This window comes from Sesamum indicum, linkage group LG12 (assembly GCF_026168435.1).
Source record: "Sesamum indicum cultivar Baizhima isolate 11 linkage group LG12, ASM2616843v1, whole genome shotgun sequence".
NCBI classification, from domain to species: domain Eukaryota; kingdom Viridiplantae; phylum Streptophyta; class Magnoliopsida; order Lamiales; family Pedaliaceae; genus Sesamum; species Sesamum indicum.
This window is the reverse complement of record NC_142668.1, coordinates 13,743,098-13,768,172: the sequence shown is the minus strand read 5'-3', so window position 1 is coordinate 13,768,172 and position 25,075 is coordinate 13,743,098. Positions and strand designations below refer to the sequence as shown.

The following is a 25,075-nucleotide window of genomic DNA, read 5'->3' as shown; positions in this document are numbered from 1 at the left end:
TTATAATTAGGTGAGAGTTATGACGATGCCTTAATCATCATCATCATCATCATCATCTGTATGAAAAGATTGGGGTCCCACTCTTATAAATTGAACATTAATTAAGTTGGTTGATACTCCAGACGTAAAAGTCGTGCTCCACATCAATCTGACGTTATTTCCTCATTCAGCGTGTCTACTTTTATATCATCTAAAAAAGACTGCTCCCACGCTTTTAAATTACTTTTAATTATTTTACTTTTTTTTTGGGAAATAATTTAGGCTACATTACATTTACACTATTTTGTTGTAAGATTCAATATAGAGATACTTTTTTTTTAAGTTATAATTGCACTCCTGAATTTGTAGTTGTAATTACACGTACATTCTGTATTTTAATAATAAATTTTTTCAAAAGATACATAAAATTAATACCCTTAAAAAATATACTTAGAATTTTATAAAAAATATATTTGTATTTTAATTTAATTTTAAGATTATAAACGTATTTATTCGATAATTTAATATATAAGAGTATAAAAGTCATTTTATAAGAAGGGTCGGCCAAAATAAACCTTCGGACCATCAACTATTCATAATTTATCAATAATTCAATCACAAACTATTTTTCGTAAGTTCTTTACTAATTTTTTAGATAATATTACACGTTAGGCTAAGTTACCAAAAAATATTGATAATTTCTCAAACTATGAAAGACTACTTGTAATTATGCCAAATATAAGAAGATCACATTATAATTTACCTGGTAAATTATATTTGAATATCTTATTTTCTTGGGCTGGTCATTAATTTCGCTGTTGAAGGATTCTAGTCAGAAAAAATCAATATTATTATTCAATTAGTTGAGTTGACATTACTCTCCTCCTAGAAAGAGAGGATTCTGATACCATACTCAGATTGTCCTCGAATCCCATTCCCGATGTACTCAAAAAAATTCTACCAACTATAATCACGTTGTAAATTATTTAAAAAGTTCAAATTTAGAATGGAATCAATTTTTGAATACCAGATATAAATAAAATAATTCTTGCTAAAAGATAAAAGTAATGATCCAACACTCAAACCACTATTCTGACAAATTGGTCGTTTAGTATGTGTAGTGCTAACTATTTAATTATGCGAATAAACACACTAATTGGAATACTTTTATTACACCCCTTTATGCCAATGGCTAAATCTTATTCCTTTTTTTTTTCGACAAAAATTGTCACGTTAAAACTACGCAATGTCTTCCAATTATGCTATACAAAGGTTGTCCATAGACCGTCCAAACATTTAGGACAATGTTTGATCTTGTGGGTATTCGACAAAAATAAAAATCGTGGCGAATATAAAAAATAATTGAAAGTGTCGTGCCAAAAAAGAAATTATTATATAAATATATTAATTTTCAAGAAATTAATCAGTTTTCATGGAAACAACAAATGCTACTTTACATTATACGATGATGTATTTATTTAGGTAACTCTATAAATATATAGCCCCCAATAATCATTGTCGGGATTTTTTTTAAAAAATTAATAAAATTGAAAATTATAAATAGAATAAAAATAAATTTGAATTATGTTTCTAAATTGGTTAGTGAAAAGAATATGCAAATATCTTGGATTAAAAAAATATTATATACTTATATAAATTTAAATAAAATAAGGGATAATTTATATAAAACAAATATCTGATAAATCGTTTGGATAAAAATAAACAGTCATAAAAAAGCAATGATTACTTATGTGGCAAAATAGAATGTAAAAAGGGAATCCAAATATGCATTTACATGAGTCTTAATTGAATGTCTCCAATATTTATGTTTTATTATTACATATATTTATATTGATTGTTTGTCCGAAAAGAGATATTTAGCATTTATTTTACTTAGGTAAAAAGATGGCATCAAATCTCAAAATTAATGATCATAGATTATGTTTGGTGATATTTCCCATTGTCATGATACATTATGAGACATATTACCATCTCTAGCCCCAAACCATACCTTAAAGCATTTGGACAAAACCAAAACCTAGGGAGAAAAATCCCCTAAATCACAACAACATTGATATAATGTTTTACCAAAATCAAAACTTTTAAAATCATTTTGAAATTCAATTAGGGTTAGAAATAGAAATTGACAATTTATATTTAGTTTAGGGATAGTTACATTTGCACTCCTGACCTATAATCTGTTTACATAAATTATTCGTACTTTTTATATAATTACAGAAATTATTAATAACAATCAAAAAGTAAAAGTAGTGTGTGAAATAATATTGACGTTTTGGGGGTATGTGTGTAATTTTTCAAAAAACAGTGGTGGTTTGTATAAATAATAGTGATACTTTTGGTGGGTGTATGTGTAATTATTCAAAAAATGGATGATTTGTATAAATATATCATAAATCAAGAGCGTAAATATAATTATCCCTTTAATTTAATATCATAATATTCTTAAAAAACATACTAAACAAAAAAAGAATCTGAATTAAATGGAAAAAAATTTTCCTTTTTGTATTTGGAATAATTCTCCGAGGAGTGGTCGGTGGATTTTGTATTTAGCCCATTACCGCCAACGGTTGCGTCTGGCCAATACAAATAATTATTATGTTATTAGTAGCAGAATCGTTCTTGTTGGGTGTTGCTGTGAGAATCGCGAGTTGAACTTAGAATTTATCAACCGCAGATATCTTTATGCCCTCAATACTTTATAAAGTGTTCTTTCTTGCTTTGTCTTTTTCTGTAATTTGAACTTTTTTCCATTTCTGTAAGGCGTCTTTGCTCTTAAGGTGGTTTGGTTGTGGGGTGGAACAAGAGAGGCCCGCTTTTTCCACAAGGGTCGCAACCCCACCAGCAATTTGTGTGAGAGTGTGTGTGTGTGTGTGTGTGTGTGTAAAGAGGGAAAGCAACAATGGAGTTCATAACTGAGGAAATGATCAAACAGTTTCTGGCCCAGATGGAAATAAGTCAGCTACTCTATTCATCTGTTGATGTGTTTGCTGTTTTGTTGATCTTTGTGTTTGCTGGCTGCTGATGCTTTAATGGTTTTCATTGCAGTTGATGAACCACTGAAGAAAGCCTTCCTGGTTTGTCATTGTTTTTGATCATTTTGCATTTTCAGTAATATTGGGTGGAAAGATTGGTTGAATGTTGATGAAGTTAAATTTGATCCGGGCTGTAATTTTGAGTTTATAGGGTTCTAGTCATTTTTATTTATATACATCATGGTTTATTTTTACTTATCTCTCTCCCAATTGTGGCTGGGGATAAAAGAATGGTCAATTTCAAGTCAAATTGTTGTTTGGACTCAGACTTGGGTTGCTTGGAAATATGAAGGGTGCTCTGTGTAAGTAACATCTTGTCGGTTAGTCAACTTGATCAAGTTGGTAGTGAGGACTAGGAACTGGGAAGACTTAGGCATTTCTTAGTCATTTTTTATACATTGCTTGTCTGTAAGTGATGTATTGCAGTTATTTTTGACCTATGTAAATGTTAATATAGGGTTGAATTCTTGATTTTTCTGCATCCTTAACTGTATTCAGTGCAAATTCACTTGATCGTCCAGGTTTTCTTTCCAGAAATTATCTGATATAGCTCTTACTTTTACATTTTCTATTTGTTTTTCGATTGAATTGCCCGAGGAATTTAGTACTAATTCAGATCCTGTAGGTAAATAAAAGTTAATTCATTTCCTAGCTGTTCAACAAAATAATGATGGCCAGGATGCAAAATGGATATAGGAAGGATGAGAAATCGAAATTTAGATGTGAAGTGTGCATTGGATCATCATTGATGCATCAACTAAGTGGGAGGGTGTGTGTTTCTCAGAGCACACAATTCTGTTGAATTAAGTACAACCTGATTATTTTCTGATAATTTGCAGAATATACATAATGGTTACCCAAGGGAGAATTTGATGAGGTTTCTAAAAGCAAGAGATGGAAATCTCTCGAATGCACACAAGATGGTTTGCTGCAGTTGATTTTGTTCCTGTTAAAGTAAGCTAATTATCATTTTCTGGTTCTAACAGCAGCGCATACTTTTCAGCTTATAGACTGCTTAAACTGGAGGATACAAAATGAAATTGATAACATACTTGCGGTGAGTATTGGGGTTATTATTCTTTTAGTCAGTTTATCTTCCTCAGTTTGTTCTGGGTCAGCATTGCATATTTTAGTTGGAATTTGTAACTTCAGACAAATTTCAGAAAAGATCTGTTATTTAAAATTGTAATATGAAAAAAATTGGAAACAACCAGTTACAAACTCTGCAACTAGAGGTGCACATTTGCCTAGCACGTTGAAGAACTGTATGTTTGGTTTCCCTTTTTTATTCTTTAACTTTTGATTTAGCTGTTTGCTTATGCAGAAGCCTATTGATCCTAGCGATGTGTATAGAGCAATACGGGATTCTCAGCTAGTAGGAATGTCTGGGTATTCGAGAGAGGTACATAGTTGTCTCTGTAATTTCTTCCCTCTACACGATGGATTTGACGTTTGAACAAAATCGGACCATTTGGCTTACTTTTCTTCTTTAACAGATTTGTCATTCTCCCCCTCCTCGTATTTATTTATTTCTCACTTTTCATGAAAGTACGCCACTTACACTGTTACAGACAGATGGTGCAAATTGTGATACTGAGTTCATTTTAGCTCATCATTCTACTCTTACCTTGGCAATTTATAGGGTCTTCCTGTCATTGCTGTGGGTGTCGGGCTCAGCACATACGATAAAACATCTGTAAGTTGCTGTACTTATGATAGACTTAGTGTTTATTACTTCACAAGCTACAAATGCTTCAAAACTTTCACTGGTAAATTGGGAATCAGTTATTATTTATGCAGAATTAGGAGACAAAGAAAACATAATAAATATATTACAGAACTACTCTTTTTTTGTTTTGGAAAAAGTATTTTGTCGTGTACTGGTTGCTAATGCTTGTTATCTATAACTTAGATTCACTACTATGTCCAATCACATATCCAGATGAATGAATACAGAGATCGCGTGATATTGGTGAGTTTCCACGAGGATCTCTATGTTAAAATGCATTGTGTATCTGTAACTTTAGTTGTCTGACTTACTCTAGACTCCATTAATATAGCCTTCGGCAACAAAAAAATATGGACGGTATATTGGCACATGCATAAAGATTCTGGACATGAGTGGTCTAAAGCTTTCTGCATTGAATCAAATCAAGGTATTACATGTCTCTATGACAGTTTCCTTGGTCTATTTTTTACATGCTAATTTATAACTGCAACAGCAGTTTTCATATGATCGCCGGCGTACCCATTTTGACTGTCAGTTGCGGCCATTAATTACCATTGGATTTATGCAAACACTGAAATATCATTAGTCTTCACATACAAATGCATTGAATTGTATACATGCATATCTATTATCTTGTTTGCATTCAGCTTTAGTTGTGATCTCTTATTAGTTTAGCTTGACAGCATGATGAAATTACTCTGACTATGCCCTGAAATCATTGTACTTCTGTTGGTTGCAGTTATTGTCTGCAATATCAACGATTGATGACCTGAACTATCCCGAGAAGACGCAGACTTATTACATAGTCAATGCCCCATACGTATTTACAGCATGCTGGAAGGTGTGGTGTGTGTTGGCGGTGCATGTAATCAGTTTGTATGTACTACATTGACATTCAATATAACCTAATACATTTACGCATTCTCAGGTTGTTAGACCTCTTCTGCAAGAGAGAACGAGGAAGAAAGTTCAGGTTCTTTCGGGCTCTGGTAGAGAGGACTTGTTGAAGGTAGTTTTGTGGTAATACATTGGCTTCTTTGCGCTGTGTTGTTCAAATTTGACATTCATAATCATATTTATGCAGATTATGGACTATGAATCTCTCCCACATTTTTGTAGAAGAGAAGGGTCGGGGTCATCTCGGCATTCTGGAAGTGGAACTGTTAGTGATTGCTTTTCCTTGGACCATCCCTTCCATCAGCAGCTTTACAACTACGTCAAGGAGCAAGCTGCACTAATGGACTCAGTTGCACTGGTCGAACATGGTTCGGTCCATGTAGATGTCCCAGAGCCTGATCCAGAAGATATCAAAATTGCTCAAACTATAGAATCTGAGTTCCAGAGAATCGGGAACCAAAACGGGCTTTCACACTCGTTCCATGAGCTTAAGATAACTGGGGATTGAACGCAGTGGGGTGTCAGCGTACAACTACTGTATATAGCCTAAAGGGCCACCCACTCAAGAGCTGTATTACACAAGCTAGCATTACAAAGATGCTGGGTTGTGTTGTTCTTGCCTCCTCTTCTTCGTCTTCCATTTTTTTACTTGTGGTGGATGCCACATTGTCACCCAGCTTTATGGAAATCCATAAGAACAAATCCCGAGTTGTTTTATATTTGATGATTTATCTTCTGATCAGTGCGAATTAGAAAAACCATAAATATTGGCTTTAGCCACACACCAATGTGAGAATTCCAGCTCGTGTCTAATCAGACTTTATCTTATAAAATACCAATACAGGAGCAGCCTAACCTTGGCAAAGGGGGGGCGCTTAGGTGGGGGATCATTTGAAAAGATTACGTCTTGAATGGCTGGAGTTCTCTACTTGAACGCATTAATGCCTTATCAAAGGAATACAGTAACTTTGATGCCCAAGATGCTGAAAATGTTATGCCAAACACACAATAAAAGCAGCAAGTATGGAGTGCAATAGCATAAATCAGAAGCTGTATGGATTTTCAAAAGCTTAAGCACTCAAGTAGTGAGTTTGCAGCAGGAGCATGATTCACTGTACAAACTAGCAATAATGTACAAACCGTGTTTTCAGATTACAGGAAACTACAGATTCAAATTCAGACATTTACCAAGTAGGAAGAACAGACGTAAACAGCCAGCACTTAAACTGCATTCTACATCCCCCGTTTCCTTTATCTCAGATACACTGTGTGCTATGATTCACTATGCCCTTTAATCTCCAAACCACAAAAGTACCTTTTCAAGAATTATGCAACAACCTCTGTCACACGGAACAACATAACATAACACTACTAAGATTTTAGCTTAACTGCTTGTAGCATCTATAGGCAAATGCAACCGACATAGCAGCAGAAATAACAGCAAGTGCAGCATATGTATCTTCCCGCTCCCAGTTCTCATACCATGTCGGCATTGAGCACACTTTACGAGGACCAGTACCTTTACCACTATTGTTTCGCAAGACTTGTTTCTTGGAGCTCTTCTTCTTTTCAGCAGTAGAATTCGCTGCAATCGCTGTAGAATCAGGATCGAGCCTCTTCCCTTGTGACACAGAGTTCTGACAGCATGAGAAGCCTCCATTCACTTGACAACATCCCGTGCCCTCCACCTGAGATGCACATATGCTGACACTTCCTTCGTTTACTTGGGCACATTCCTTCGTGGTCCTATCCATAGTTGATCCACCATTAACCTGGAACCTCAGTTCCTGTGATTTTTTCTGTTCTTCTTCCGATAAACCCATCTGTCCCCTGCACAAGAACAATAATGTCAATGTCAAGCCAAAGAAAACACAATTGTAAAATGCCTTCTATCCAGAGGACCACCAACTGCCACAACCACCAGAGCCAACAAAAAATAGAATATAGTTATTCATCCCGTAGAAATGATCTTGTGATCACCTGAAATGGCTCCAAGAATCCATTAATACAGTGAAATCACAGGCAACTGGCATTCTCCTTTACCTTCTTAACCAATAGTAAAATGGGCCATTTTAATGGGATGCTACATCCGGTAGCAATATGCTATCAGGCAGTGATTTGGGTGGTTAAATATACGATACATCCAACAAAGTAAAGGTAAATGGAATTATTTTATTAAATTTCTCCATAAATGGGTATCAATACAGGCGCCATTGAGGAAATTACCTCCACAGGAAATCTACGATTTCTCCTTTCCCAATATGCTGTTCAAGCAAAAGAGGTACATCTTCGGGCATAACATATCCATACCTGCAGCACAGTAGTCACATTGTTGCATCAAATTTACGGCTTCGGTATGTCTAAAAGAAGCAAATCAAGAGCTTCAAGAACCTTTGCTAAAAGTGAATTATCAACCACTTACCAATGCCCTGTGACTTCCTTTTTTATATTTGGTCCAAAAATGATCACGTTCCCCGCATACTTGTGCCCCCCAATGTGCGAACAAGGGCTAACTGATACTTTCCCTTGTAGACCACGCGACTCTATCTCATTTTTAAATTTACTAATGACAGATGGTCCACAAACACCACACCGTCGATCCCTTGTACCATGGCAGCACACAAAGATGTACCAGCCTCTTAGGGCTTCTGGACTTCCCGGCAACCATTCACCATCCTTAACAAGCACTTCCTCGACGAAAGTTTCAACATCGAAATGGGTTAATCTCCTGTAATTTTACTTGATATTAGAATGTGCAATAGCAAACTAAACGAATTTTAAGAGTTGCTGAAGCATTAAAATGAGTTTCTACTTAAACCTGTATCTGATCATGTCTGGAAAGATTAACACGTCACCATTTGAAGTCTCTGTTCCATCACGTCCCTCACATATTGTTAAGCGAGTCTGAGAAACAAAGACAGATGCTATTAACACAATCATCGCATTTACATACACAAACTTCCACTAAATTGCCTACAGACAAGGGAATGATGAATCGAGCCACTGAATTATGCCAAAAGGAATCCTCTAACTGTGAGTACTTAGGTGAAAGGACCAGAATGTTAGGCAGCCAGTACACTGAAATACAGCAGTTAACCTAGGAATTTCCTTTTATGGGGCAAATAAATAATGTTCCCTCAAACTTCTACCTCATTGAAAAAATGCCAAGATTTGACGAATTTACTCTCGTAGTAACCGAACAAAATCCAACGCCCAAGAAGCATGATGCATAACCCACACTGGACACTAAAAACTCAACGGCTTCAAGGGTCGATCGAGAGAGAGAGCTCTCCGACTCCCTCAACAACAAGCACCAAGAAACACATCAAGAAATACATCTTTGCTCAAAGACCAATTAAGATATTTCATCTCATCAAACATACAAGAAGATTCACGAAATCCAACCTAGATCCAAAAACCGTGTTAGCATCATCTCCAAATGGACTTAATTTCCAGAAAACAAGTGAAAATGGTGAAAACAGAAAAGAAAAACTAAACTCGAGAAACCCTTCACCTGTCGCTTCATATCAGGTTTCCTGGCAGCCAAAGCAGCGGCAAGAAGCCTAGGAAGGCGATCAAATTCAGCAGCCTCAATGCGGGGCGGCCACACCTGAGGATTCTTGTAGCACAGGAACACGTGGCGCTCGTACAGCTCCACCGTACCCACAAGTGGACCCTGCCTGAAATCGGGTCTGGAGAATCCGTATTCAGCTTCATTGATCAACCCGGAATCGTATCCCCCGCCAAGAAATCCGTCGTTCTGGAAGCTGCCAGACGCGCTGCCAATCTGGGAGGCGTCTAAAAGGTAGCTGTCGGCTTCCGAGACGGCGATCGGAGAGGACGCGGAAGAGGGGTGATGGCCGCTCAAGAGAAGAAGAGGGTCGTCCCGATTGCTGGCCATTAGTGGGTTCGACATTGGCGCCGCTGTAGAGAGTGGGTGGACAGTGAAAACTAGTGCGGGTTTCAAGTGACGGGGAAAAAGTCCTTTCTTGGGTCCCTGCCTGGCATCCACCAAGTCAATTGGTCTGTACTCCGTGGAGTTCTTTTCTTCTCTCTACTAATAAAATCCTTATTAAGTTGAAAGAAACAATTGCTCTAATAATTTAAATCGAATTTAAATTAATTATATAATATATATAATATATTTATGATGTAATTAATATATACTTTAAAAAAATAATAAAATATGGTTCAGAAAAAAGAGTCTTTTTTTAATTTTATTTCGTATTAATACATAATTTACTAATTATTATTAGGTATAACGGTGGGTGATTAATAAGAATTATAAGAAGTTTATATAGTTTATATATAGATTAAAATGTTTTTAAGTAAATTATGATATAAAGAAAATTATTTTTAAATTTCTTTTGAAAAAGAAAATGGGAATGGATAGTAAACAAGACAAGAATAACTACCGTCATCAACTAGGATTATATTATTATCGTCAACCAATGAGAAACTACTTTTGTAGTAATAGGAGACAGAAGAGTTAGGAGTAGTAGGATGGCGGAATTATTATCCTAAAACAAATAGGATCTACGTATCCTTATTTTCTTGTATATAAGCATGCATATGTTATGCACTCTCTTCCTCACATCAACTCCCATTGCACTATTCTTTTCTCCTTCAAGAAACAATAATGACTTCTGTTTTCCATAAACTTGTTTTCCCTGTTCTTGTTTTGTGCTGCTGCTTGTTTTTTTGTGTACCCCAATGCGCAAATGCTCATCCTCTCAAGATTTGCAAGTTCGATCAGATTTATCAACTCGGCGACTCTATTTCCGACACCGGAAACTTGATCCGGGAGGTCCCAATTGGGGCGGCCACGGCATTCGCAAGACTACCATACGGCCAAACGTTCTTCAAGAATGCTACCGGACGGTGCTCCAATGGCCTTCTTATGATTGATTATATTGGTAAGGTTTTTATCCCCACCTATCTTGTACTTGGTGCATGATGACTTCACTCGATCTATGATCTTGTTATGTATTTTGTTGTTCATATCCATAACTTTCTTGCTCTTGGCTTGGTTCATCTTCAGCTCTTAGCCTATTGCATTGAGTATTGACGGTGGATCAATCTTCTTTACTGTTTAATTCTTTCTTGATAATTATATTGTGTCATAAGAAGATTTACATAATTTCTATTATCTTGTAATTACAGCTATCGCTGCCGGCCTTCCTTTTCTTCCACCATACAAGAACTTGGATGCTGCAGATTTTGAGCATGGCGTCAACTTTGCCGTGGCAGGTTCCACCGCATTGCCATCTCAGGTGTTGGCTGCCCAACACATATTTTCTCCGGTGACCACCAGTTCTCTCAACGTCCAATTGGACTGGATGTTCACCCATTTCAGTTCCATTTGCCTTAACTCTAGAGGTATTCTCATACTAGTCTGTCTACTACATTCTATACTAATTTGACAGTATTTATATGTCTTCAAGTACTATTGTTAACATTAATAGCAATTGACAGATTGTGCTGAGAAACTCCAAAATGCTCTGTTCATGGTTGGGGAAATCGGTGGAAACGACTACAACTATGCGATTTTCCAAGGAAAAACAATGGAGGAGTTGAGAAGCATGGTGCCCGATGTTGTTGCTACCATCGTCGATGCTGCCAGGGTACGTAACTATAAACTTACATTATTAATTAAAGAATCAGTTTGCAATGATTATTATCATACAACATTGGCCTAATGATTGAATGTTTATGTACAGAGGGTAATTGAAGTAGGGGGTAACAGAGTGGTGATCCCTGGAAACTTCCCCATCGGTTGCCTCCCGATTTACAAAACAGCCTTCCAAACCAACATCTCTGCAGCTTATGATAAGAATCACTGCTTGAAGCATCTGAATGACTTCGCCAAATACCACAATAAAGAGCTGCAAAACGCCATCTACACACTCAAACAAGAGAAGCCCAATGCTGTGATTGTCTACGGGGATTACTACAATGCCTACCAATTTCTACTCCAAGTTGCAACTTCTCACGGTATGTACATATTATTTATGTCCGATTTGAATAGATCAAGAATACACTATATTTGTGATGACGATGGATCACATATTTTAGGATTTGAGAGAGAAAAAGCTTGCTGCGGAACAGGAGGAAAGTACAATTTCAACATGACGAGAATGTGTGGAGGTGCAGGTGTTAAAGTATGCTCAAATCCAAAACGATACATGAGTTGGGACGGAGTGCATTTGACTCAAGAAGGCTATAAGATCATGGCTGCATGGCTTGTCAACAACATCTTCCCGCACCTCCTCTGCCATTTCTGAAGTAGAGTAATTCAGCTTTCTGGCTAAACAACGCTGCTAGTTAGGTTTAATATGCTCAAAGGGCTAGTCCTGTATTAGGTTGCATAAAGCTGAAAGAGGGTAATTCTTAGGGGGGTAGACTCTGCAACTATTTAGGTACAATAAGCTTGATGTTTCTTTTATTAATTTCAGTTTTCATTTAATTTTAGCGTATTTCATCAACTTGATCAAGGTAGCTTACTTCTCATAATTGTTTTTTCTTGCCTGAATCATCGTAATAATTCTTGAAGGATCACAAACACAGCGGTTTTACGGGATTTTCACTTGTTTCTTAGTATATAAAGACAACTACATATAACAAGACATGTTTGGTAGTTGAATTAGACTGTAACAAATGCAACCACCATTTTAACAAGTTCACTTCAAACTTAACACGTTCATGTTAAGATCAATTCTCAAAACACAGAACTAAACAAGCAAATGTAAAAAGTTTCACCCCAGGCAAACCTGAGCACAGAAAATTATTATTGCAGCCGTCTTCACTGTAACACCAGTGGCTCTCTACATTTTTCTCGCTAGCAGCCATTTACATCGTCGATACACCACCAAAGTTTCAAATAATTACCCAAGTCTGTTAAGCAGTCAGTATCACCCGACTTTGCTAATGAATATCCGGTGGTCTCAAATGTACAGAACCAGTTTCTCTCGATCTTAATTATACTGCACAAAAATTTGATAATCACACTCACCAAACAGGCTTCTCACCAGGCAAGTACGAAGGAGAACCACCCTCGACTTTGTTTTTCTTCTTATTAAACACACTGCTCAGACTAGGCATCAGTACTTTCTTGTTGATGGATGTCTTCGCTTTTTCCAGCTTTCTTGCTTCAATCACTTTCTCTTGAGGCCTTGGCTTTTGGATTTGGTAATGATGGGGAGATGATTCAAATGACTTCTTCTCTGTTTCTGCAAGAATGCGGGTTGCTGCTTCTGCTGCCTTCTTTTGTTCCCTTTCACGCCATCTTCTAAGTTCTCCCTCAACTGCCTTCTTGGCTGCCTCAGCCATCTCCGCTTTCTTAAGGGCCGCTTGAGTTGCAGATTTCATGTCCTCTATCTCCTTCAGGGTAGCCTCCAGTCTCTTGAGGGCCTCATTTTCACTGGCATTCACAGCTTCCGCTTGAGCCATTGCAGCTGCAACTTTCATATCTGCTAATTTTTCAGATTCTTCAGCCTTTCGGCTCAGGGCTTCATACTCGTCCCTCGACATTGTAATCTGGGCTCCAGGTTCTGAAGTTGAGGCACGTGCAGCATCAGTTTTCTCTGACAGCATCTTTATTTGATCAAGGGCCCTAGCCTCAGCTGCCTTGGCTTCTTCATTCTCATCTATCGCAACTCTGAGTTTCTCTTCTACTTCTTCCAGCTCAATTCTTGTGGCTTCTGCTTCTCTTTGAAGCTCTTCAGCTTTCTCCTTCATCTCTTGAGCTTCATGCTTTGCATTTTCACTCTCTGAAGCTAGCTGGTGGATGGAAGCAATCATTTCATCAGAAGCGCCTCTGACTTTAGCTTCTTCAGCAAGTGCTGCTTCAAGCTCAGACTTAGCTTTCCGGAGCTTCACATGCAGAATACCTGCAATTGATTCGGTCTCTGCTTCCTTCTCCTTTAATTCAGAATGCTCCTTTTTAATGGTATCCAGCTCCACCTTAAGGGTCTCCACCTGGCTTCTCAGTGAGCTCTCCTCTTCTGCCACTTTATTTAGTGATTCTTTAGCACCATCCAATTCCATAGTAACAGTCTTAACAGAATCAAGATCAGCAGATCTCGCATTATCCATCTCATTTCTTAGAGCTTCACTTTCCGACAAGGTTTGACTAAGTTGAATCTCCAAATTTTTTATGAGCTCAGGATCAATATTTTTCTTCAAAGCAAGCAACCGTTTAACTGATTCTTCAAGTCTCTCTTTGTATAATTGTTTCTGTTTGTCCTTGTCAGCACAGATCTTTGTTTCCTCTTCCTTTGCTTGTAGACTTGCAAGCTTCACTTGCTGAAAAGAGTCCTGTACACTTGCTATTTCCTTGGATAGCTCATCAACTCTTCCCATGTTCACTTTCGCAGCATTCTCAGCTTCAGCTGCTTGCTTTGCAGCTATCTCTTTTGCTTCCACATATGCATCATATTCCTGACGAAGTTTCCTTAGCTCCTGCTTTGCCACATCAAGTTCAGCAACTGCAGCCGTATACTGAGTTCTTGCAGTTTCAAGATCCTTATTTGAAGACGCATTAGCTCCTTTAAAACAATCATTGTTCGTTTCGGCAAACTGCACTGCCTGATGCTTAGCCACTTCTGTAACCCTAATTGCCGTATCCTTGGATTCATTAACAATTTTAAGCTTCCGGGTCAGATCCTCAACAGTCCGTTTAGCTCTTTCAAGCTCTAAAAGAGCCTGATCTTTAGTGGTCTCAGCACTTTTCAGTTGTTCCTTCAACTTATTCAACTCCTTCTGGGCCAAGTGAAGCTGTGTCTCTTTTGCCAGCACTCGCTACAAGGAAAACAACAAGGACAGATTAAATAAAATAATTGCCTATTCATCGCAACAGCTAATTAATGCCAAATGTAGCTATTCACCATCCATGCTGAATTGTTTGCATCATGAGGTTAGAAGACTTGTTTATCTTATATGACAAGTTTTATGTATTCAGAAACACGAAACAACCATCACATGCTTGGTCATACTGATTTAGTATGTGTTCTCTTGAAGCCGTGTTTTTGAGAAAAAGAAAAATGAGTGAACTGTTGGTGTTCTAACCTGAGTGAAGGCCCATAACACAAACCTCTATAAACATATGATCACATTTTCTATATATGACAAAACATTCCTCTTCTCCTTAAATATTTAAAAAAGATTCAACTCTTCACATAATATACTATAGCATGTGGTCAATATTTCTCCAGGCGCTAAAGCATATATAAAGTACAGAACTCCCATATTAATCCCAAGCTTCAGGAGTGTATTAAGGTAATTAATCCACCACTGTTCTTAAAATTGCAAATTGACGCAAGCCAACCCACATCAAGTTATGAGTAATGACACCAAGGAAGGATAAAGAAACTAGAATCAACATACTTCTGCAGAATGTGGTTTTGGCTTCCTAATGGCAGGTTTTTCCCCTGAAAAAGCTCCTTCACCAAATAAGCTGACAGCATCTTTGACAGACTGAAATGGTGCGCTGGTGTCGATTTCCCCCACCTCAGCTTTGGTCGATCCTTTAGTTTTCTGATAATCTTTTGCCACCATAATTGCTCAATTTTTCTTTCCCAGCTCTTACATGCAACAAACAGCAAAAGAAAGACATATTGAACTAAAACGACAACAGAAGGCTAAACTGAAGAAAAAGAGGTGGTTGCTTCAGTAAAAGATAACAGTATCCCGAGACATATATGACCATCTTAGTAAGAGTGTGCAAAATTTATGAAACCTAACTGCTTGTTTCTGGAGAAGCTTGCGCCACCAGGTATGATGAAACGAATAAACCTGACATTACATAAGCAAAGGCCAAGGCATTGATGCAATTGACATCTTTTGCAAAAATATTTTTACATATATTGCAGAATAGATCCACTTATTAGGAACTCAAATCTCACAATAACTCAGATGCTGCGGAAAGCATTCAAAGGTAAAGTGAATACTAAATGCCACTCAACATCTTCTCTGATTAGAGAATGAGAGCATAATCCGGGCATTTTGCGACTCTAACACAGTGATTCAATTCTAATGGGTAAAAGAGCACTGGATTGTAAAAGATAGATCTCCGAAAGTGCATTTTCCATACAGAGCGGTGAAAAATGACACCGTTGATTGATCAGCTCCATTGCTCCACCATCATTCATTTCTTAAGTCTGTCTTCCCAGATAATCCAATATTTAAAAGTTTTATCATTGTGAAATCCTCATACCGACGGCAGTGTCAGATGCTTTTTGATGAAAAACAGGTGCTTGCTTTCAGAAAGGTAATAAAAATGGAAAACATGTATGACATATATCACACAAGAACCTCTAGACATCTCCCTATATCTGACATTACTGATTCCAGGGAAAGAAAACACATACTATACCACCAGAGATTTATAGTGGTCAGGTTATAATTCCATTGACAATTCAAGCAAGTAAATTTTGCCATTAAATGGAGAAGATGAAAATATCAGCGGGAGATTGAACAGAAATCTCTTTGGCGAGGCATAATCAGACAAGGGAAAACATCACAACAAACCAGAACTAAAATCAGTGAAGCCCAAGGACCAAAAATTACCTCAAATTTATGCTTAAGTAAACAACTTCAATCCCGAATATCTCACTGAAAAATTGTTGTCTTGAACCTGAGTTCAAATAAACAGAAATTATCAGTTAATCCAAAAAACTAAAAAGAAAAATATACTGTATATGAGAAGGTAAAGCAAAATGCAATAAAGCAAGAAAAGGAGTAAAAGGTACAAAGCTAATAATAACTCACTCAAAAACCCAAATCATATGAGAGAGGGAGCCAGCAGACAAAAGGTCACCGTAAACCCTAGAAATCATCAAAACACTCAAATCCCGAAAAGGGTCTTTCCGCGGCAGTAAAAAATCGATGGGCAGTGAGAAATCTCGATCAACTTCAACAACCTCTCAACAGTCTCCAAAAAGTCAAAAATCTTTCTATCAGAATCTGCAAGCCACGCGAAACCCACCACCGAGAAAACTCCAAAACTCTGAACCTCCAGAGCCCCCCCTCAAGAAAATCACCTCACAGAATTTCCAGCCACAAAGAAAAACAAAAAGAACACAAGGGCAAGCAAGGAAACAACAGTATTTTTCGAAAGTTGAGCTCACTGTTGGGATGGATAAAACAAGAAGAAACCCATCGAAGAACTTGTACACAAATTTCAACAGGTCGGAGAGAAGAGAACACAGAGTTTTGAAAATTTCTTGCCTTTTATGAGGGTTAAATATCACACGAGCAAATCAGAGGAGTACCAGGTCAGCAAAGAGCACCGGCCAAACGCTGACTGAGCGGAAAAAGGTGCAAAAACATAGTTGATGGAGATGGGTTTTTTGGATTATATTTTACCGAATTTAATTGAACTAATTGGCCTTTTGCTGTTTGATCACGAGAGCTACAAACAAAGACAAAGAAAGCTCTTCTTGCACACAGACTTTGCTTAGTGTACAATATTCAAGTGGGATTCCTTTTTCTCTTTGTTCTTGTGGGGTTGCCTCCAAATTCTTTGCTTAATTTGCTTCATTGTAATTGGGCCAGGTATGAGTGGATCCACTGTTAGATTCTTTCTTAAGTAGATAGCTGCATCTTTTGTTTTCTTTTCATTTTCAAAGATTAGGTTATCCATATTATTTATACACTATGTCAAAGTAAAGGGTGAATTAACAATCAAGTTTTTTGAAATTCACCATAACTATAAATATATTTTTATTATTTAAAAATTAATAGTAAAATTTTCTTATAATAGTATGTCACGAGAAAGTATTTAAAAGGTCTGATTCACGACCCAATACATAACTTAAAACTTCAACAAAATCAACTAGTTTCTTCTAGTATGGTGTGATTATTAGTTAAATCCATTTGGATTTTTCTTTTTGTTGTGCGAAATGATATTCAATGATGTATTTATTCATAATATTCATTTATTTACAAAGGTAAAAAAAAAAATACTTTTTTATATATAAGACACACAATAAATGCACATCTTACCACCTCATAAAGCTCTCAGTATTACTATAAAAAAAAATTAAATCAATTTTATTATTAATGATTTGACCATTCATTATTCACTCTAATAATACCAGACATAGAAAACATTGTGTGTGAAGAGTAATTTTTTCCATTAAACTCCTCCTTCAATCTACCACTATATTATTCAGGTTGTGTAATATTTTTGGAGGGGTCATGGTTTACCTAATAATTAAGGAGAAGAAGAGTCTGTCTTTATCATATTCTTTATATAAATTGATGATTTGGTATCACAATTAGAGCTTCACACCACATCTTTTCTGCCCTTTCCACCTAAACCAAGCCTCCCGGCCGTCTCTCATGAGATTTGCCAGTTGCCAATGCTTAGCCTAATGCAGTAGCAACCAAATTGGTCACGTAAATCTAATTGAGACTTATAAATAATTTTACTATTCAAACCAATAGAGTTAATTACAATCAGTTTTCTTAAAATTTGATATAATTATAAATATTTAATTGTTATTTGGAACATTATTCATACTTATCTGATTCTAACGATTGTCAAATAGTTATAATTTTATTTTTTAAAAAAAATTTAAATTTTTTTATGAACTAAATGGATATTCTTTTACAATTTCTTAAAACTTTCCATCCATATTGACCATTATTTCATAATCTTTTATTTTAAAAAAAAAAAAACAACAAAAAAATTGACGATTTCAGACTTTCATCTAAAAATTATATAATTTTATTAAATATAAGAAGAGTATTAAAAATAAATAAATGAGGGGAGTATTAAATAAATAAAATATTGATATGTAGGGGTGTTGGTGTCCTGCTCTTACCTACCTCCACACTTGGGCCGTTGATCTGATAAAAATGCTGAACATGTGGACTTGTGAGTGAGTATGTGGGCTTACTTTACATGGGCCTGGCCCGATGGGGCTCTTCAGGGTCGTCGGCATATTCATGTAACGAGGAAGCATCTTTTTGAAAGTTAATATGGGCCGGGCCTCCTAAGATGAAGTATTCCATATGTATAGATAAAAGGAAAGCAGTGGGCCTTTGGCCCAAATTATACTTATATCCAAGTAGCTAGAACGATAATTATGGGAAAAAAAAAGAAAAATTTTCGTGCTTTTTTGATCGTTTATAAAGATTCATTGGTAGTTAAATTGATCCGGAGTAAGAAAGTTTTTAAGACATCATCAGCATAATTGAATATAAAAATGAGGGATAATTATATTGACATTTTTGAGTTATGTTTTGTTTATATATATTATTTTTATTTTTGTATAATTACAGAAATGACCCTTAATAATGAAAAAACAAAGATAGTAATGTTGTTAATGTTTTCTGGAGTGTATGTGTAATTTAAAAAATAAAAAAATAGTTCTATGCAGATGATGTCGACGTTTCTAGTGAGTGTGTGTAGTTATCTAAAAGGGGTTGGTGATTTGTATAAATAGACCATAAATTAGGGGGTGTGAATGTTATTACCCCTAAAAATAACTTTGACAGGATCAAGCAAAAAAGATATGAAAAAGACAAAAATACCCCTTCCTAAATAAGTTGTAAAATCCCTAAACAGGAGAAGGATCCACGCATTTTTTTATTTTATTCCGATTAAATATTATCAGATCTAAGTTGGAACCACATTTATCAATCACTCAACACATGAAAGATTGAGATTAGGACGCGTAGATCACATCTATCCCTATTAAATACCTCAGAACCATCTTGGACAAAAAGACGCCATTGTTAATAAAATAGTTCATCTTTCCCACCAATCCCACATCTCACTAACTTAATTATGAGATGTTCTTAAACGAACACTTCCCAACAAATCCAATCTTGCTCACTTTTTCAATACCCAACATTTATTGGAATTCATCTGATATTTAACTTATTACAACATATCATGAGACTCAATCCCCACGAGCATGTCAGAATCCATAAAAGCACTCAACATGTGGTCAAGATAAATTGTCAGAAACCCATAGTCCTTAGAGCTCTCATATACATAAGATTATATGAATCTTGAAGTATATGGTGAAAATGAATCAGTAGTATGGGCAAAAATGTCATTCCACAAATCTTAATATTAAATAAACCATATTATATCAAGAACCTGGAAGCAAATCATAAACCCAATATCAATTTAATTTAATAGGAGTAAGTAATAATTGATTATTCAAAGATGGATGGCTGTCAAGATACACTCTAATTCATCAATCATTCATCACCCAAAAAATATCCCCAGTCCCACATGCCAAGAACACTACGGAACATTGTCTGACTTTTTTATGTTGTCTGATTGGTTTCTTTCAAGTTGGAACTGTGACACCACTCTCTCACTCTCACTCTCCATATTGTGAAAGTTTTGGACATAACCCAATTATAATTGGACCCAAAAACCCGCCACTATCCAACCCGACTAATTTGATTAAATTTTTTTAATTTAAAAAAAAAAGATTATTATTATAAATGTTTAGTAATCAAATATATATATTAAAAATATTATTTATTTCATAATTATATGAATTAAATAAAAATTAAAATTTTAAATAATTATATATACTTATAAATATTATTCGAAGTAGACTTCGGGTAAGAGCTGAAGCCCACCCTAAACATGAGCTACCATAGCAACTTATAAGTGTCTCTTTCTAACAAAAAGTCATCATTTGTACTGCTATGTGTATCCCACAATAAATACTTCATTTATTGTAGTGCGACATCAAAATTTTCAATCTTTTCATTAATTTGTCGCATTAATTCTTTCATAATTCTAACATCACTAATTTTCAATCTTGATACCTACCACACATATTCACATTATATTTTTGAAATATAATTATATTATTTATTATTTTACTTAAAAAAGTTAAATTAACCAATCAAGATTTTTTCAAACGGTAGGCGACTCATGACTTGGAAAAACAGATAAAAGTTGGAAAACTATTGAAACCATCACTTTGAAATAACCTGATTGATTTCACTTCATCACCTCATCTTAATTACCATGAGTTTTATTTTGATCTTACTAATAATTAACAATTACAATATTTTAAGGAAAAAAATCGTCGCAGTCGCAAAAATCTACGAGATAATCAGAATCGTCGTATTGTCTTGTCTCCTTTATTTCACTTGTCCCCCAAGAGAAATGACTAATAAATATCTGATCTCTCATTGGCCATACTCGCATCCACGTCACCTACACTTGCATGATTACTTATCTCCAGTGGATGTTAATGTCACAAATTTACCCATGTACCCTAGAAGAACTAATTAGTAAGCCGCCTTGGTCGTGACTCCGTAACTTGTCCGCTTTGATCTCCCATATAATTTTTAAATAGGAATACCACAAAATTTCATAGAAAATATAGGGTGTTTGAATATATTGACGTAGGCTGGTGTGTCAATAATATCTACCCTATTTTTTAATTTTTCTATTAATGCAGGATTTGCTGTACATTTTGTGTGCACCATAGACAGAGAGAAAGAGAGAGTGAGAGAATGAGTGCAAAGAAAGGAGATGAAGCTGTTCTTCCTTTGTTTGACACAAGAGCAGCAAGAGGTGGAGCAGTCCATAAACTCTTCTGTTTGACAATACTATGTGGGATAGTCTTGATATGGTCATACAGATTGATTCACATTCCAAGAGCTGGACAACCTGGAAAACATGCTTGGGCTGCTATGTTCTTTGCTGAGGTCTTGTTTGGTCTGTATTGGATCATCACTCAGTCTGGCCGATGGCGTGTCGTCTATCGCTATCCATTCAAAGATAGGCTCTCTACCAGGTATATATAAACCGTAGTTCGCAGGTGAGAGAGCTTGTTTTGCACTCAGCGCTCCCGTTGTTATAATCTATGATCTAACGGTTTTATGTCGCCATCAGTCTGCTGCCTGCATGATGAGCATTAATGAATCTGTGCTGAGGATATTGTCTTTTATTTTTGTTTTTTAACTGAACCAGGTAGCAACTTGCTTTTTTAGTAAGTGAACTTTCACTTTTTATTGCAGATATGAGGAGAAGAAGTTGCCGGGAGTTGACGTTTTTGTCTGCACAGCAGATCCTATATTGGAGCCACCATTGCTGGTTATAAGCACTGTATTGTCGGTCATGGCGTACAATTATCCTTCCGAAAAGATCAGCGTTTACTTATCCGATGATGGGGGTTCGGAGCTAACGTTCTATGCTCTCTTTGAGGCCTCTAGATTTTCAAAGTATTGGATACCCTTCTGCAAGAAATACAATGTGGAGCCGAGGTCCCCTGAAGTGTATTTTTCTTGTCAGAACACCAGCGTAGATGAATCCGGTTTCGTCCTAGATTGGACTAGTGTCAAGGTGAATCTAACTCAGAGTAACGGTTAACTTGACAAAAATGTAAAGGGATGCATGGATGAGAGTTTTGAACTACTTTCTTCCTCTCTCTTGTTGTGTGTGTGTTTTAGGAACGGTATGAAGATATGAAAAGCCGAATAGATTCAGCAGCAGGAAAGGGCTGCATTCCTGAAGACATCAGGGATCAACACAAAGGTTTCTCAGAGTGGAATTCTAAGGTCACAAAGCAGGATCATCACTCGATCGTTCAGGTGTTCTTCACTGTATAATTGCAAAAATCACTTTTAGTTTTTCTCCCTTCAGCTGCCAATGGTGAAGAGAAACTAAGAACAAGTTCCCTGTTTTGTTTCAGATTCTGATAGATGGACGGAATCCTGAGGCAATTGATATTGAGGGAAACAGGTTGCCGACACTGGTGTACTTGTCCCGAGAAAAGAGACCTGGATGGCCTCATAACTTCAAGGCTGGATCAATGAATTCATTGGTAATCAAGCTTTTCTGTAGATGTTTCTGTTTCTAGTAATATTCACATGAAAACTCAACATTATCAACAGAAAGTAAATATTGAGTTAAGCTCATGTTCATCATCTTCAGTAGTTTGAGACATCACACTGTTTGTTTCCGATTTGCAGATAAGAGTGTCAGCAGAAATCAGCAATGCGCCAATCATTCTCAATGTGGACTGTGATATGTACTCAAACGATGGGGACGCAATACGGGATGCTCTGTGCTTCTTTCTAGACGAAAAGCAAGGGCAACAGATATCCTACGTGCAATATCCTCAGAACTATAATAACACCGTCAAGAATGATGTTTATGCAAATCTAAACCTAGCAACTAATCAAGTATTTCTTCTGTTATCATTTCTATGTACATATTTTGAGTGCTAAGTCTCAAATATTTGTTGACAAATTGGTGAACTAATCTTTGCTCTTACTTTAGATTGAGCTTTGTGGTTTGGATGGTTTTGGCGGAGCTCTATACGTCGGTACTGGATGTTTTCACAGGAGGGAAAGCCTATCTGGAAAGAAGTACTCTGGTAGTCATAAAATTGAATGCCACAGTGTCATAGACAACAAAGAGGGCAGATCTGTTAAAGAATTGGAGGAAGCCTCAAGGACTTTAGCAAACTGTAGCTATGAGAAGGGCACTCAATGGGGAAAGGAGGTTTGCTCTCTTACTAACAAGCATCATATGTCTTTGCAAATGCTTGTGCTTTTATGTACCAGTGATTATGATTTAACATATGCAGATGGGCCTGGTTTACGGATGTCCGGTGGAGGACATAGTCACAGGATTAGCAATCCAGTGCAGGGGATGGAAACCTGTTTATTACAATCCAAGCAAGTACGCCTTTCAGGGTGTCTGTCCGACAACCTTAGACATATCGCTTATTCAGTACAAGAGATGGTCTGAGGGCATGTTTCAGGTATTCTTTTCCAAGTACTGCCCCTTCATCTACGGCCATCGAAAAATAAGCTTAGGTGCCCAGATGGGATACAGTATCTACCTTCTCTGGGCTCCGGTTTCGCTCCCCACTCTTTGCTACGTTGTCGTTCCTGCTCTTTCTTTGCTCCGCGACATTCCCTTATTCCCTCAGGTTGATAAAAGTACCTCCGCTTTCCCCTTTTCTCAGTTGATGCATGTAATCGTACATAAGCAGGACCGATTGCTTATGTTACGTTCCTCATCTAACACAAGAACTATCTGTCTATACATTCCAGGTGTCCAGCTTATGGTTCATACCTTTCGCATATGTCTTTGCTGCAAAAACAGCTTACACCCTGGTTGAAGACCTAGTAATCGGTAATACATTGAGGGGATGGTGGAACTTGCAAAGAATGGTTCTGATCAGACGAACGACTGCCTATTTCTTTGCCTTCATAGACACCATCATCACGCAATTAGGCCTCTCCCAGACAGCATTTGCAGTCACAGCAAAAGTAGTGGACGACGAAGCACGGAAGAGGTACAGGAAGGGACTAATCGATTTTGGGAGCTCTTCTATCATGTTAGTGATCATCGCAACGGTTGCATTGCTGAACCTCTTCAGCTTAGGATGGGGAATCAAGAAAGCTCTCTTTTCAGCACCGCAGACGCTTGAGAAGTTGGTAGCTCAATTGACTATTTGTGGGATAATAGCTATGCTGAATTTGCCAGTGTATGAAGGCCTCTTCTTCCGAAGCGACAAGGGTAGCATACCGTCCTCAGTTACGTTCAAGTCGATTGTGATAGCATCCATCGCATGCTTGGTTTCTGTTTACTAGACAGCAAGGTTTTGTTCTGGGATTCATGAATGGCTTAAACTTGCCATGTTTTAACTACATGTCCTGGACCAAAAACAATGGTTGTTTGTAGTCTCATTGAAGCTAGAATGAGCTTACTTGTCTACAATTTAGTAAATTTGAATGGTTTCTCTCATGTTTGAGATGCAACAATTTGGATTTGAGGGAAGGAACTGCTTTATTGCCCAATATTGGCATTGGCTTGGGTGGTACATGCAAAACTGCATTCCTTGATATTTGTCATAATTATAAATACCTTTATTATTCAACCGTTTAACAAATACAAGTCTTGTAATAGCCTGTTGTAGAAAGTAATATTTGTTAAACGACCGTTAATTTCAAAAAATATTTGTAATTTTTAAACAAGAAGAATATTTATAATTACGACCAACATTGAGAGGTGCCCCTTCTAATTTATTCTAAAATAAATATCATAACCTCAATAGTGTTCTTTTTTATACTACTAGAGGTACTATTTGTATTTACAACGAAAGATTCACAAATAGGATATAATATCATTATATATATTTGATGATGAAAACTGTATAAAATATATAAATATATTTGTGTATTTTTTTTAACATGTATATATATATTTGTAGGGTTGGATACAATTTATCCTCTATAATATTTCAAATATGGAAATTATCAACTAGAAAAAAAAAAAAGAAGCAATTGACCCTCTTGTGTTAGTTAAAATGAAACAATTTACCCTCCTATCTTATTAAATTGCTTTATTTTAAAAAACACAATAGGATAAGTTGCTGCATTTTAAAAAACACAGCGAAATAAATTACTATTT

The 25,075-nt window shown here is 36.5% G+C and overlaps 5 protein-coding genes across 10 annotated transcripts; 3 read left to right on the top strand and 2 right to left on the bottom strand.

Annotated features, from left to right (window-relative positions):
- Positions 1–2,557: 2,557 nt before the first annotated feature.
- LOC105174981 (phosphatidylinositol/phosphatidylcholine transfer protein SFH2) lies at positions 2,558–6,375 on the top strand. 5 transcript variants are annotated; one of them, XM_088876317.1, is made up of 11 exons: positions 2,562–2,954; positions 3,046–3,334; positions 3,872–3,955; positions 4,036–4,089; positions 4,357–4,434; positions 4,675–4,728; positions 4,945–5,004; positions 5,093–5,188; positions 5,501–5,602; positions 5,690–5,770; positions 5,846–6,375. In XM_088876317.1, exons 3-11 carry the CDS (start codon positions 3,905–3,907, stop codon positions 6,164–6,166), a joined length of 897 nt encoding a protein of 298 aa, XP_088732443.1. In that variant the 5' UTR covers positions 2,562–2,954; positions 3,046–3,334; positions 3,872–3,904; the 3' UTR covers positions 6,167–6,375. The 5 variants fall into 5 exon arrangements, with proteins under 5 accessions (XP_088732442.1, XP_088732445.1, XP_088732443.1 ...); XM_011097266.3 differs by having other exon boundaries at positions 2,564–2,954; positions 3,046–3,074; XM_088876316.1 differs by lacking the exon at positions 5,093–5,188 and having other exon boundaries at positions 2,558–2,954; positions 3,046–3,074.
- A 317-nt stretch (positions 6,376–6,692) lies between these two features.
- Positions 6,693–9,699, bottom strand: LOC105174980 (Sucrase/ferredoxin-like family protein). Its single transcript, XM_011097265.3, has 5 exons — positions 9,173–9,699; positions 8,477–8,562; positions 8,081–8,386; positions 7,885–7,968; positions 6,693–7,488 (listed from the first exon to the last, which is right to left on the bottom strand). Exons 1-5 carry the CDS (start codon positions 9,572–9,574, stop codon positions 7,038–7,040), a joined length of 1,329 nt encoding a protein of 442 aa, XP_011095567.1. The 5' UTR covers positions 9,575–9,699; the 3' UTR covers positions 6,693–7,037.
- A 570-nt stretch (positions 9,700–10,269) lies between these two features.
- Positions 10,270–12,129, top strand: LOC105175161 (GDSL esterase/lipase At5g03980-like). The gene is made up of 5 exons (XM_088876315.1): positions 10,270–10,574; positions 10,822–11,037; positions 11,134–11,282; positions 11,379–11,652; positions 11,734–12,129. The coding sequence occupies exons 1-5, from the start codon at positions 10,298–10,300 to the stop codon at positions 11,940–11,942; spliced, it is 1,125 nt and encodes a 374-aa protein (XP_088732441.1). The 5' UTR covers positions 10,270–10,297; the 3' UTR covers positions 11,943–12,129.
- A 275-nt stretch (positions 12,130–12,404) lies between these two features.
- Positions 12,405–17,150, bottom strand: LOC105174979 (WEB family protein (DUF827)). Of its 2 annotated transcripts, XM_011097264.3 has the most exons (5): positions 16,426–17,150; positions 16,225–16,291; positions 15,400–15,450; positions 15,043–15,239; positions 12,405–14,457 (listed from the first exon to the last, which is right to left on the bottom strand). In XM_011097264.3, the coding sequence occupies exons 4-5, from the start codon at positions 15,211–15,213 to the stop codon at positions 12,667–12,669; spliced, it is 1,962 nt and encodes a 653-aa protein (XP_011095566.1). In that variant the 5' UTR covers positions 15,214–15,239; positions 15,400–15,450; positions 16,225–16,291; positions 16,426–17,150; the 3' UTR covers positions 12,405–12,666. The 2 variants fall into 2 exon arrangements, with proteins under 2 accessions (XP_011095566.1, XP_011095565.1); XM_011097263.3 differs by lacking the exon at positions 15,400–15,450 and having other exon boundaries at positions 16,426–17,148.
- A 3,857-nt stretch (positions 17,151–21,007) lies between these two features.
- LOC105174978 (cellulose synthase-like protein E6) lies at positions 21,008–24,409 on the top strand. Its single transcript, XM_011097262.3, has 8 exons — positions 21,008–21,443; positions 21,667–21,991; positions 22,099–22,239; positions 22,341–22,472; positions 22,621–22,833; positions 22,931–23,155; positions 23,241–23,588; positions 23,713–24,409. Exons 1-8 carry the CDS (start codon positions 21,160–21,162, stop codon positions 24,253–24,255), a joined length of 2,211 nt encoding a protein of 736 aa, XP_011095564.2. The 5' UTR covers positions 21,008–21,159; the 3' UTR covers positions 24,256–24,409.
- Positions 24,410–25,075: the final 666 nt, after the last annotated feature.

What these genes read in the sequence shown, in the direction of transcription:
- LOC105174981 (XM_011097266.3), top strand. Translation starts at nt 2,900, where the DNA reads ATGGAGTTCATAACTGAGGAAATGATCAAACAGTTTCTGGCCCAGATG. An exon ending in AAATTGATAACATACTTGCG is followed by an intron (nt 4,090 to 4,356) that starts GTGAGTATTGGG and finishes TTGCTTATGCAG; the next exon opens with AAGCCTATTGATCCTAGCGA. An exon ending in ACAGAGATCGCGTGATATTG is followed by an intron (nt 5,005 to 5,092) that starts GTGAGTTTCCAC and finishes CCATTAATATAG; the next exon opens with CCTTCGGCAACAAAAAAATA.
- LOC105174980 (XM_011097265.3), bottom strand. Translation starts at nt 9,574, where the DNA reads ATGTCGAACCCACTAATGGCCAGCAATCGGGACGACCCTCTTCTTCTC. An exon ending in AAGGAAGTCACAGGGCATTG is followed by an intron (nt 7,969 to 8,080) that starts GTAAGTGGTTGA and finishes ACTGTGCTGCAG; the next exon opens with GTATGGATATGTTATGCCCG. An exon ending in ATCGTAGATTTCCTGTGGAG is followed by an intron (nt 7,489 to 7,884) that starts GTAATTTCCTCA and finishes GTTCTTGTGCAG; the next exon opens with GGGACAGATGGGTTTATCGG.
- LOC105175161 (XM_088876315.1), top strand. Translation starts at nt 10,298, where the DNA reads ATGACTTCTGTTTTCCATAAACTTGTTTTCCCTGTTCTTGTTTTGTGC. An exon ending in CCATCGTCGATGCTGCCAGG is followed by an intron (nt 11,283 to 11,378) that starts GTACGTAACTAT and finishes GTTTATGTACAG; the next exon opens with AGGGTAATTGAAGTAGGGGG. An exon ending in CCAAGTTGCAACTTCTCACG is followed by an intron (nt 11,653 to 11,733) that starts GTATGTACATAT and finishes CACATATTTTAG; the next exon opens with GATTTGAGAGAGAAAAAGCT.
- LOC105174979 (XM_011097264.3), bottom strand. Translation starts at nt 15,213, where the DNA reads ATGGTGGCAAAAGATTATCAGAAAACTAAAGGATCGACCAAAGCTGAG. An exon ending in CAAAACCACATTCTGCAGAA is followed by an intron (nt 14,458 to 15,042) that starts GTATGTTGATTC and finishes TTTTCCTTGTAG; the next exon opens with CGAGTGCTGGCAAAAGAGAC.
- LOC105174978 (XM_011097262.3), top strand. Translation starts at nt 21,160, where the DNA reads ATGAGTGCAAAGAAAGGAGATGAAGCTGTTCTTCCTTTGTTTGACACA. An exon ending in AAAGATAGGCTCTCTACCAG is followed by an intron (nt 21,444 to 21,666) that starts GTATATATAAAC and finishes TTTTTATTGCAG; the next exon opens with ATATGAGGAGAAGAAGTTGC. An exon ending in TAAACCTAGCAACTAATCAA is followed by an intron (nt 22,834 to 22,930) that starts GTATTTCTTCTG and finishes CTCTTACTTTAG; the next exon opens with ATTGAGCTTTGTGGTTTGGA.